The 13,717-nt window shown below is 42.0% G+C and overlaps 1 protein-coding gene across 5 annotated transcripts in view; it reads left to right on the top strand.

The window, feature by feature from the left end:
* LOC140201838 (anthrax toxin receptor 1-like) overlaps nucleotides 1-13,717 on the top strand; it is a 281,124-nt gene that overhangs the window by 101,013 nt on the left and 166,394 nt on the right. For all 5 annotated transcript variants that reach the window (XM_072266548.1, XM_072266550.1, XM_072266547.1 and 2 more), the window contains exon 9: nucleotides 13,013-13,073. In XM_072266548.1, the coding sequence (XP_072122649.1) occupies nucleotides 13,013-13,073 (61 nt within the window). The remainder of the gene's footprint in view (nucleotides 1-13,012; nucleotides 13,074-13,717) is intronic.

Raw genomic sequence — 13,717 nt, forward strand, 5'->3', positions numbered from 1 at the left:
GCAAAATACAGGGAAATCCTGGAGGAAAACCTGATGCAGTCTGCAAGAGAACTGTGACTTGGGAGATTCGTTTTCCTGCAAGACAATGACTCCAAGCATAAAGCCAAAGCTACACAGGAATGGCTTAAAAACAACAAAATTAATGTCCTGGAGTGGCCAAGTCAGAGTCTAGACCTCAATACAATTGAGAATTTGTGGCTGGCCTTGAAAAGGGCTGTTCACTCACAATCCCCATGCAATCTGATAGAGCTTGAGCAGTTTTGTAAAGAAGAATGGGGAAAAATCGCAGTGTCCAGATGTGCAAAGTTGATAGAGGCATATCCACACAGTCTCAAGGCTGCTTCCAGAATACATCTACTAAATACTGACTTGAAGAGGGTGAATACTTATGCAATCAATTTACTTGTGTTTTATATTTGTAATTAATTTAGATCACTATCTGTTTTCACTTTGATACAAAAGAGTCTTTTTCTGTTTAAATCCACTGTTGTAAAACAACGTAACCCTCAGGTTCGCCCAGCTCGTGTTCGAGGGGAATCAGCCTTCGGCCCCGCCAAACTGGGTAATCACGTTTGTGTGGATGCTGTGTAATTTACCCCCAGTTACAAACTCACAATGCAAAATATCAGACAGTACACCATATGCAATTAAATGATAGAATTTTATGAAACTTAATCTGAATATAGGGTTAGAAATGAAAATAAACAAAAACAAAAAGGGTCCAAGTCAAGTCAAAGTCACGTTGGAGCTCACTCAGTAGGCATTCTTCCACCATCGGTCTCCTCCGAACGTTGCCGACCTTTGGACCCTCAGATCCCAGTCCACTCCATCCGGTCGTCTACCATCTCTCTCCACACGCATCCTCCCTCTTCATCTCTCCTCAACCAAAGACCGCAAAAAACCTGACTCCCAGACACACAAGAAAGGACAACATTTCCTCACTGGCTAACCCCTGCATTCCAAAGCCCTGTTATCTCTAGCCATAACCCAAACATTGCTGCTGCAGAGAAACCATTACCTGAACATTACAGAGAAGCTATTACATTAGCCTTAGCCAGGAAACATTACAGAGAAGCCATTACAACAATAAAGCATAAAAACCTCCAAAGGGGGGTGAGTACATTTTATAGGCACTGTATGTGTATAAAATTACTGTAATTCAGTTTCTTTTCTCTACATTTATCTTGTATTTCATTGTACTGATGCTGCAAATTTAATAAATTTCACTATATCTACCGGTGATATTAAACCTGATTCTGATTCTGATGGTGGAGGAACTCAGCAGGCCAGGCAGCATCTATGGGAAAGAATAAACAGCCGACATTTCGGTCTGAGACTCTTCATCAGAATTGCACGATTAATCTGGGTTGTCCATTTTTGGTATTGTGCTAATTTTAATTTCACACAGCATTCAGGGCACTAGAAATCAATATTTAATGCCATGGAGCGTAATTCCCTCAACTTATATAAGAATCCATTCAGGTTTATTATCACCAGCATGTGACGTGAAATTCGTTAACTTAGCAGCAGCAGCTCAGTGCAATACATAATCTAGCAGAGAGAAAAAGATAATAACAAATCAAAAAAATAATAATACATAAACAAGTAAATCAATTATGTTTATTGAATAGATTAAAAAAAACATGCAAAAACAGAAATGCTGTATATTAATAAAAGTGAGGTAGTGTGTCCAAAGATTCAATATCCATTTAGGAATCGGATAGCAGAGGGGAAGAAGCTGTTCCTGAATCACTGAGTATGTGCCTTCAGGCTTCTGTACCTCCTACCTGATGGTAACAGTGAGAAAAGGACATGCCCTGGGTGCTGGAGGTGCTTAATAATGGACGCTGTCTTTCTGTGACACCACTCCCTGAAGATATCCTGGGTACTTTGTAGGCTAGTACCCAAGATAGAGCTGACTAGATTTACAACCTCCTGCAGCTTCTTTTGGTCCTGTGCAGTAGCCCCTCCATACCAGACAGTGATGCAGCCTGTCAGAATGCTCTCCACGGTACAACTGTAGAAGTTTTTGAGTGTATTTGTTGACATGCCAAATCTCTTCAAACTCCTACTAAAGTATAGCCATTGTCTTGCCTTCTTTATAACTACATCGATATGTTGGGACTAGGTTACATCCTCAGAGATCTTGACACCCGGGAACTTGAAGCTGCTCACTCTCTCCACTTCTGATCCCTCTATGAGGATTGGTATGCATTCCTACGTCTTACCCTTCCTGAAGTCCCCAATCAGCTCTTTTGTCTTACTGATGTTGAGTGCCAGGTTGTTGCTGCGGCACCACTCCACTAGTTGGCTTATCTCACTCCTGTATGCCCTCTCGTCACCACCTGAGATTCTACCAACAATGTTCTTGAAGTACAATTTGAAGTATAAGTTACAATAGTTCTTGATGTATAATTTGAACACAAATTGATATTTTTCCTTAATGTTTCTTTGTTTCTCGTTCTCCCTCCCAGCTCATTATTTCTTTCATTGGCATCATTTCACTTTGGTACTTGATTTGACATTGAAGCCACTCTAATATCTACCACATTGTGATTCAAATGGCATCAAACGTTAACAATTTTTAAGATGGGTTTATTTAAGGAGTCATATCCTGTTGGGATATTTCTCAGTTCGACTTGCGGCAATTTACTGGCTAGAAATTTGTGGAAATTAAATATCCAAGGGCAATTCTAACAAATAGTTTGCAAATGAATCAGTGTGAATTTTGACCAGTGAAACAGCCCAGCTTACTGTGGGAATGACAAATGGACAAAAACATCTTCCAAGAGTCACTTGTACACAAAAGATTCGGCAGATGCTGGAAATCCGGAGTAACTGATACAAAATGCTGGAGGAACTAGCAGGTCGGGCAGCATCTCTGGAAAGAAATAAACTGCCAACATTTCGACTCTTCAGAAGAGTCACTTGTGTGTGTTAACTGGCCCTCATCAATAGTTGTGAATAACCAACTCCATTTGAAGTAACAGTAGACTTATTCACAACAGTGTCAACCAATTCCAACTACAAGGTTGGACCTGAGAAGCTGGGATCATTCTCTGAATGAAGGTTAGGAGATGGTCAAATATTTTAGGGAGGATTTATGTGACTTTCTTTCACAGTGTGATGATCTGGAACTTAATACCTGTAAGATGTGGTAAAAGAATCATACTTTAAGGCTTTCAGAAGAGAATTAATAGACCTTTGGGTAGGAGGCAATTTGAAGGAGCATGGGGTATAGGATTGGGTAGATTGTTCTCAGGAGAGCTCATTAAAGCTGCTGCTGGGAATACGCAGTTAAATAATCAGTATTGTGGACTCCGCATGCAATACCATCTCTCTTTTTCACGGTTCCATGTGAACACTATTAAACTAAACTCTGACTACAGCAAACTATTAAGCCACACTATTAAGACAAACGTGGTTACCTGAGTTACTGTCGGCTTCCTGTCAGATTGAACCAGTCTGGCCATTCTCCTCTGACTTCCCACATCAACAAGGCATTTTTGCCTACAGAACTGCCACTCGCTGGGATTTTTTTTTTGTTTTTTGCACCATCTTCTGTAAACCCCAGAGGCTGTTATTCATGAAAATACCTGGAGATCAGCAGTTTCTGAGATACTCAAACCACCCTGTTTGGCACCAACAATCATTCTATGGTCAAAGTCACTTAGATCAATCTTCTTCCCCATTCTGGTGTTTGGTCTGAACAACAACTGTACTTCTTGACTATGTCTGCATGCTTTCAGGCACGAGTTGCTGCCACATGATTGGCTGATTAGATAGATGCATGAACGAACAGTTATACTTAATAAAGTAGCCACTGAGTGTACTGTGGTGGTGTAAAGGATGTTTCCAACAGTGGGAAAGTCTACAACTAAAGAGCACAGCCTTAGAATATAAAGATATCCCTTTAGAACAGAGAATGGCAGGAGGAAGGGTTGAGAGGGAAAATAAATCAGTCATGATCAAATGGCAGGGTAGACTTGAAGAGCCAAATTGTTTAATTCTCTCCTATGTCTTATGTTCTTAAAGCCTTATGGCTTCCTTTTGTTCCTATATTTCTATTTCATGTTTGCTGACTAGATAGGAAGCCATTAGGATGATCAACTCTATTGCCATCTCTCATGGCAATCTCATCAGTCCAATTCTCCCACTTATTTGCCTGCGACCTGTCCTATCTCCCGTGCACCTCAACATCCTCCCGATTCTCTGCCATTCTACTACACTAAGGGTATCTTACAGTGGTAAACTTACCAAGAACCTGCTCACCTTTGGGAAATCCGAGCACCCTGGGGAAGTCCATTTAGTCACAAGGAGAACGTGCAAAGTTCACAAAGAAACCGCTTGTCTCCAAAGCTGTAAGGCAGCTTCACAGCCTGCAGTGGGAAAAGGGGTAACACAGTATGATAAGGTTTTATAGCACCAGCCATTGGTATTCAATAGCTACTGTTGTCTGTAAGGGATTTGTATGTTCTCCTTGTGACTGCATGGGTTTCCTCCGGGTACTCCGGTTTCCTTCCACATACATTCAAAGATTTACAGGAAGTAAGTTGTGGGTATGCTCTGTTGGCACCAGAAACTTGGCGATATTCGTGGTCTGCCTCTAACACATCGTTGAACTGTGTTAGTCAATGACTCAAACATCGCATTTCACCATATGTTTTGATGTTTCGATCTACAGGTAACAGATAAAGCTAATCTTTATCTTTACCATCAATGAGCCTCCCTCATGAACCATGTAAAGTTCAGGTATGACAATGGCATTTTTCCTTGATATTTGTTCATAGCATCAAGTAACTGGGACTGTACTCACTGGAATTCAGATGAATGAGGGGGTTTCTAATTGAAACCCATCAAATGTTGAAAGGCATCGAGAGAGTGGATGTGAAGAAGATATTTTCTGTGGTTGGGGAGTCTAAGACCAGAGGATGCAGCCTCAGAATAGAGAGATATCCATTTAGAATGGAGATGAGGAGGAATTTCTTTAGCTAGAGAGTGGTGAATCTGTGGAATTCATTGCCACAGGTGTCTGTGGAGGCCAAGTCATTGGGTGTATTTAAGGCAGAGGTTGATAGATTCTTGATAGTCAGGGCATGATGGGATGTGGGAGAAGACAGGAGATTGGAGCTGAGAGGGAAATGGATCAGCCATGATGAAATAACAGACTCAATGGGCCATATGGCCTAATAATGCTCCTATATCTCATGGTCTTATAGCAACCATCAACCCCTCGGCTTGCACCTAGACCATAACCCTCCATACTCCTACTATACATGTACCGATTGAAACTTCTTCTAAACATTGAATTCGAGCTCAGATATATCACTTTTGCTGTCAGCTCATTCCAGACTTTCAAGACCCTCTGAGAGAAGAAGTTTCCCCTCATGTTCCCCTTAAACATTTTGCCTTTCACCCTTAACCCATGACCTCTGGTTGTAGTCCCACCCAACCTCAGTGGAAAAAGTCTGCTTACATTTACCATATCCATACCCCTCATAATTTTGTATATCTCTATTAAATCTCCTCTCAATCTTCTACATTCCAAGGAATAAAGTACTAACTATTCAATCTTTCCATATAACTCAGGCCCTCCAGACCCGGCAACATCTGTCTAAATTTTCTCTGTACTCTCTCAACCTTGTTCACATAATTCCTGTTGAAAGGTGACTAAATCTGTACACAATATCAAATTAGACCTCACCAATGTCTTATACCACTTCAACATAACGTCTCATCTCCTGTACTCAATACTTTGAGCAATGAAGGCCAATATGCCATTAGCTTTCTTTATAACCTATAATATCATAATTCCAAGTGTTGATCTATGTGCATATCTGCCTTTCCTACAATGCTTCTTGCATTGAAATATGCAAAGCTCAGGACATTAGTCGCACCATGCACAGCCTTTTGATTCCTGACCTTGTCTGAGGTCATAACAACATCTGTCTCCACAACTTCTCCACCATCTGTTCCGGCACTCTGGTTCCCAACCCCGCAACTCTATTTTAAATCCCTACCCACTGCAACACTAGCAAACCTTCCCACTGGAATATTAAGCAACACACATCAAAGTTGCTGGTGAATGCAGCAGGCCAGGCAGCATCTCTAGGAAGAGGTACAGTCGACGTTTCAGGCCAAGACTGTACCTTTTCCTAGAGATGCTGCCTGGCCTGCTGCGTTCACCAGCAACTTTGATGTGTGTTGCTTGAATTTCCAGCATCTGCAGAGTTCCCGTTGTTTGCACTGGAATATTAGTCCCCTTCCAGTTTAGGTGCAAGCTGTCGCCTCTGTTCAGGTCTCACCTTCCCTGGAAGAGAGCCCAATGATCCAAAAATCATATGCCTTTCCTTCCACACCAAATCCTTCGCCATATATTAAACTGTATAATCTTCTTAGTTCTGGCCTCACTAGCACGTGGCACAGGTAGCGATCCTGGGATCATAACCTTGGAGGTCCTGCTTTTTAACTTAGCAGCTAACTCTCTGAATTCACTTTGCAGAACCTCACCACTCTTCCTGTCTACATTTGTGTCTACATAGACCATGACCTCTGGCTGTTCACCCTCCCACTTAAGATTGCTGAGCACTCAATCGGAGATATTCTGGACCCTGGTACCTGGGAGGCGACATACCATCCAGGCATCTCGTTCACGTCCACAGATCCTCCTTTTTCTGCCTCTAACTAAAGAATCCCCTATCACCTCTTCTCCCCCATTCCATTCTGAGTCACAGAGACAGACTCAGTGCCAGAAACCTGACCACTGTGACTTTCCTCTGCTAGGTTCCACCCGCACCCCCTCCCCAACATTGTGAGGCTGTTGTTGAGGAGGAGGTCATACCCCAGTACTTGCACAGATATTTTCTCTTTCCCCACAGGCCGCCACTGCAAAAATGCCCCAACAGAGTTTAGCTCAGTTTGTGTTTTGAAATGTGTCAATGAACACTGCTATCCCTCAATCATATAGGCATAGCAGGCTGCTCAGGATATATTCAGCGAACTTATCTACCCCTCACTAAAGTTTGCATGGTAGGTTGCTCAGAGAATTTCAAAGGGTTCAAAGGATCAAAGGTTCATTTTATTACCGAAGTATGTACTCAGGATACAATTCTGAGATTCGTCTTCTCCAGATAGCCATGAAGTACAGAAAACCATGGAAGTTGTTGAAAGAAAAGACATCAACACTCTTCCCCCGCACACAAAAAAGGAAACAAAACTTGCAAGCTCTACACCTTCCCCCAACCCCACCCTCGCCCACAAGAGTAACATATCATCTACCTGCCAATCAGTAGCAAGAAAGAAAACAGAAAAACTGAAGAAGACTGATATAAAGCGCAATCCGCACCAATAATCACATACATCTCAGAATTTCAAAAACATCCTTTGTCAGCATCAAGGAGATCAACAGGTCGAACTCAGTCCTTCTGTGGGGAGCAACTGCTGACCCGCAGCTTCCCGACCTCCAGCTCGATGCAGGTTATTTTACTTTACAATTTATCATACCATTCAGTAATACCATGCAAGACAAAATAACTTAATTAATTCCCCACTCACCAGCATAAACATTTACTTCCTCCGCTAACAATATGCAATGACTTCAAAGTTCAAAGTACATATATGCCACCATATCCTACTCTGAGGTTCAATTTTTCGCAGGCACATTCACAGTAGAAGAATGAAATGCAATAGCATCAGGGTAAAACTACACACAAAACAAAGACTGATAAACAATCAATGTGCAAGAGAAGATAAACTGTGCAAATACAAGTAAATAAATAACACGGAAAATATGGGTTGTAGACTCTTCAAAAGTGAGTGCATAAGTAGTGTTAAGTGATCAGTTCAGTGTTAGAAACATAGAAACATAGAAAATAGGTGCAGGAGTAGGCCATTCGGCCCTTTGAGCCTGCACCGCCATTTATTATGATCATGGCTGATCATCCAACTCAGAACCCCGTCCCAGCCTTCCCTCCATACCCCCTGATCCCCGTAGGAACAAGGGCCATATCTAACTCCCTCTTAAATATAGCCAATGAACTGGCCTCAACTGTTTCCTGTGGCAAAGAATTCCACAGATTTACCACTCTCTGTGTGAAGAAGTTTTTCCTCATCTCGGTCCTAAAAGGCTTCCCCTTTATCCTCAAACTGTGACCCCTTGTTCTGGACTTCCCCAACATCGGGAACAATCTTCTTGCATCTAGCCTGTCCAATCCCTTTAGGATTTTATACGTTTCAGTCAGATCCCCCCTCAATCTTCTAAATTCCAACGAGTACAAGCCCAGTTCATCCAGTCTTTCTTCATATGAAAGTCCTGCCATCCCAGGAATCAATCTGGTGAACCTTCTTTGTACTCCCTCTATGGCAAGGATGGCTTTCCTCAGATTAGGGGACCAAAACTGCACACAATACTCCAGGTGTTGTCTCACCAAGGCCTTGTACAACTGCAGTAGTACCCCCCTGCTCCTGTACTCAAATCCTCTCGCTATAAATGCCAGCATACCATTCGCCTTTTTCACCGCCTGCTGTACCTGCATGCCCACTTTCAATGACTGGTGTATAATGACACCCAGGTCTCGTTGCACCTCCCCTTTTCCTAATCGGCCACCGTTCAGATAATAATCTGTTTTCCTATTTTTGCCACCAAAGTGGATAACTTCACATTTATCCAGATTAAATTGCATCTGCCATGAATTTGCCCACTCACCCAACCTATCCAACTCACTCTGCATCCTCTTAGCATGCTCCTCACAGGTAACACTGCCACCCAGCTTCGTGTCATCCGCAAACTTGGAGATGCTGCATTTAATTCTCTCATCCAAGTCATTAATATATATTGCAAACAACTGGGGTCCCAGCACTGAGCCTTGCGGTACCCCACTAGTCACCGCCTGCCATTCTGAAAAGGTCCCGTTTATTCCCACTCTTTGCTTCCTGTCTGCTAACCAATTCTCCATCGACATCAATACCTTACCCCCAATACCGTGTGCTTTAAGTTTGCACACTAATCTCCTGTGTGGGACCTTGTCAAAAGCCTTTTGAAAATCCAAATATACCACATCCACTGGTTCTCCCCTATCCACTCTACTAGTTACATCCTCAAAAAATTCTATGAGATTCGTCAGACATGATTTTCCTTTCACAAATCCATGCTGACTTTGTCTGATGATTTCACCGCTTTCCAAATGTGCTGTTATCACATCTTTGATAACTGACTCCAGCAGTTTCCCCACCACCGACGTTAGGCTAACCAGTCTATAATTCCCCGGTTTCTCTCTCCCTCCTTTTTTAAAAAGTGGAGTTACATTAGCCATCCTCCAGTCCTCAGGAACTAGTCCAGAATCTAACGAGTTTTGAAAAATTATCACTAATGCATCCACTATTTCTTGGGCTACTTCCTTAAGCACTCTAGGATGCAAACCATCTGGCCCTGGGGATTTATCTGCCTTCAATCCCTTCAATTTACCTAACACCACTTCCCTACTAACATGTATTTCGCTCAGTTCCTCCATCTCACTGGACCCTCTGTCCCCTACTATTTCTGGAAGATTATTTATGTCCTCCTTAGTGAAGACAGAACCAAAGTAATTATTCAATTGGTCTGCCATGTCCTTGCTCCCCATAATCAATTCACCTGTTTCTGTCTGTAGGGGACCTACATTTGTCTTTACCAGTCTTTTCCTTTTTACATATCTATAAAAGCTTTTACAGTCCGTTTTTATGTTGCCTGCCAGTTTTCTCTCATAATCTTTTTTCCCCTTCCTAATTAAGCCCTTTGTCCTCCTCTGCTGAACTCTGAATTTCTCCCAGTCCTCAGGTGAGCCACTTTCTCTGGCTAATTTGTATGCTTCTTCTTTGGAATTGATACTATCCCTAATTTCTCTTGTCAGCCACGGGTGCACTACCTTCCTTGATTTATTCTTTTGCCAAACTGGGATGAACAATTGTTGTAGTTCATCCATGCAACCTTTAAATGCTTGCCATTGCATATCCACCGTCAATCCTTTAAGTGTCATTTGCCAGTCTATCTTAGCTAATTCCCGTCTCATACCTTCAAAGTTACCCCTCTTTAAGTTCAGAACCTTTGTTTCTGAATTAACTATGTCACTCTCCATCTTAATGAAGAATTCCACCATATTATGGTCACTCTTACCCAAGGGGCCTCTCACGACAAGATTGCTAATTAACCCTTCCTCATTGCTCAAAACCCAGTCCAGAATAGCCTGCTCTCTAGTTGGTTCCTCAACATGTTGGTTCAAAAAACCATCCCGCATACATTCCAAGAAATCCTCTTCCTCAGCACCTTTACCAATTTGGTTCACCCAATCTACATGTAGATTGAAGTCACCCATTATAACTGCTGTTCCTTTATTGCACACATTTCTAATTTCCTGTTTAATACCATCTCCGACCTCACTACTACTGTTAGGTGGCCTGTACACAACTCCCACCAGTGTCTTCTGCCCCTTAGTGTGACGCAGCTCTACCCATATTGATTCCACATCTTCCCGGCTTATGTCCTTCCTTTCTATTGCATTAATCTCTTCTTTAACCAGCAACGCCACCCCACCTCCCCTTCCTTCATGTCTGTCCCTTCTGAATATTGAATATCCCTGAACGTTGAGCTCCCATCCTTGGTCACCCTGGAGCCATGTCTCTGTGATCCCAACTATATCATAATCATTAATAACAATCTGCACTTTCAATTCATCCACCTTATTGTGTTGTGGTTAGTAAAATTATCCACTCTGGTTCAGAAAGTCTGATGGATGAAGGGTAATAACTGTTTCTGAACTTGGCGGTGTGGGACCTAAGGCCCCTGTTCTTCTTTCCTGATGGTCGTAGTGATAAAAGAGCATCGCATTTATGTGCCTAAGTTACTACAGCAACACCTCCCAAGTATGTGGTCTTTAACAGTGAGGGCAAAAGCTTCTCTTCATATGAGCACCACTGCCTGCAGGTTTTTCTCCAAGTTGTATACCTTCCTGCTCTGGAAATATATTGCTGTTCCTTCACTGCCATGAGGTCCAATTCTTGAAACTCTCTCCTCAGCAACACTGTGAGAGCACCTTCATGAAGGGTCACAGCAGTTCAAACAATGCTTTGGGCCAGCGCAGCAGCATAGTGGTTAGCACAACGCTTTACAGTACCAGCGACTCGGGTTCAATTCCCGCCACTGCCTGTAAGGTGTTTGTATGTCCTCCACATGACCGCGTGGGTGGTCTCTAGGTGCTTCGGTTTCCTCCCATAGTCCAAAGATGTACTGGTTGGTAGGTTAATTGGTCATTGTAAATACTCCCATGATTCGTTGTCGTCTGAACCCTTGGTGCCTAGGTGGCACATGGCGTCTCCACAAGGGTCTTTCATTTCTGCCAGTCTTTCACTCCCATGATTAGACTAAGGTTAAACTGAGTGTGCCCTTTTGGGAAGGGCCTATTCCATGCTGTTTCTCAATCAATCAATCAATCAATAAATAAATCAATCAATCAATCAATCAATCAATCAATAAAGAAAGAAAGAAAGTGAATTATCACCAACTTCTGTATGGTTATTGTGGATGGGCAATAAATATTTACCTTCCATCTCTTCCCAGATCTTGGAAAATAATTAGGTGAACATAAGCTTTGGGAAACCCTGAAAGACCTGAAGATTATGTGTCCCACACTGTAGAAATAAATCCTTCTTTCTGCTTCTAAAGATGGTCACCATCATTGGTCAAATTCTATCACCGTACCATGTCAATGTGTAAATGTTAAGAATCGGAATGCCCACTGGAACTTCATTATTAGCATTATATAGCCCCTTAAATGTTGCAGTACGTACAGAGCTCCCTTTCTATGTGCCCTACTACTAATTTGTCTGTTTTTCCAGTACTGATTGCATTGATGATCTATGTAGTTATCATGGATTCCTGGAGCCAAATCTCTGTAAATCTGGCAGATTTAATTTGGGAAGTGCTTCCTGATTTCTGATTGGAAGTATAAGCTCCCTCATGCTCAGTGTAAATGCAGCTAAACCGTGTGCCCGGATTACAGAAGATGACAGTATGATTTGCTTGGGGTTGGAGGAACCTCGCAAGCAACTAACAAGGAAAATAAATAAATAAATGAAGAGTTTATTTTGCAGTGGGGTGTTGGTCAAGAGCAAAGAGACATAACCAGACTTCAGAGGAGTGGGTATTCAGTTTAGGAACACTTAGTCACGCAAAGCGAACTGATCCAGCTGCCATGTGTTTCTGCCCCTTTCGTGTGACGTACAGGGGATCGAAGCTTGGATCTATGTTGGCTGATCTTGGAGTGGATCTGGGATTCAGTCTGGTTCGAGATGCTGTTGGCTTGCTTCTGTTGTTTGAATGTGTTTTTTTCCTCCTCTCTCTCTTATTCTCTGTGCAGTGAATTTTGGTCTTTTTTTAAATTTGGTTATTCAGGTTTCTTACTTTGTGGCTGCCGGTAAGCAGACAAATTTCAAGGGTATAATTTTTACATTCTTTGATAATAAATGTGCTTTGAATCTTGTGGGACTGTCTCTCAAAAAGATTAGTTGATGCTAGCATGGTTAATCACTCTTGTCTGAGTGCATTAGGTTTGCTGGTTAAGACTCTAAAGAAAGCATGCGTCAAGGCAGATGGATGGAGTTGAAACAAATATTCGATGTGATGTTAGTAAAAGATGGAGCAAGTCCAAGGGGCTACATGGACTCCTCATCGTTCACCATGGGGGCTTAATGAAGTCATAACCCGAACTCAAAGCTTTCATATTGATTCTGTCATCATTTAATTGGCCCCCGACATTCTTTTCAGATATTCCCTTCCAAAAACACCAAATCAGGATGTTTTAGACTCCTATGCTTCAAAGAGTTCAAATTTTTCATGATTGAAAAAAATGAAGACTTTTCTCGTGTTTCAGTAGATATGCACATGTTTATGATTGGGAGTAATTGCACTTCCCCAGTTTATGCCAGGACAGAAAAACATTACAGGATTGCTGATTGTTGCTTCTTTCTCCCCAATAACTAGATCTTGAAGAAGTCATGTATTGAGATCCTGGCAGCTGAGCCATCAAGCATTTGTGCTGGAGGTAAGGATGTTAGGCCAGCATCAAACGCACTAAATATTTTGCTTTCCATGATCATTGAATTCATTCCAGCAAAAGCATGCAGGCTGATTGTTTTCACTTCTCATGCTTTTTTAAGCTGCAAGGAAATTTTGTAGCTGCTGAGATAAAAGTTATTTTTTACAAATCCTTGGTTATTCCATGCTCATTTCCTGTAATAGGCATATGAGTCAGTCACAGGATTGCTTTGACACAAAGGAAAAGCTTTCAAGTGGTGGAATATAGTGGAGATATCTGTAGAACTTCTACCTACTATTTCTATTAAAGTAGTAGTGATTTTTTTAAACTTTTCACTCAATAGATGCGCAAGACATTCCAACTACGTTCAATGAAGTTTCAAAAAGACAATTTGGAGTCCTGTTTAGGGGGATGTCAAGTATCTCTCCGCTAAGTCTCACAAAAACACAATACCAACACTGAGTGGATCTTTATCACGTGCCTTTATTACTTGCAAGGGGAAAGTTCACCTCAACTCCCATCAGGGATGGTAGGAGACTTCCAATACTGTTTACAAAACATTCCTTTTTTAAATAAGAACGAGACAAGGTTACTATTTCCAGCAAGCTCAGTCGTTTTTTTGCAGTCTGCCGTCTACGGTTGAGTTGTCT

This window comes from Mobula birostris, chromosome 8 (assembly GCF_030028105.1).
Source record: "Mobula birostris isolate sMobBir1 chromosome 8, sMobBir1.hap1, whole genome shotgun sequence".
Classification (NCBI taxonomy): domain Eukaryota; kingdom Metazoa; phylum Chordata; class Chondrichthyes; order Myliobatiformes; family Myliobatidae; genus Mobula; species Mobula birostris.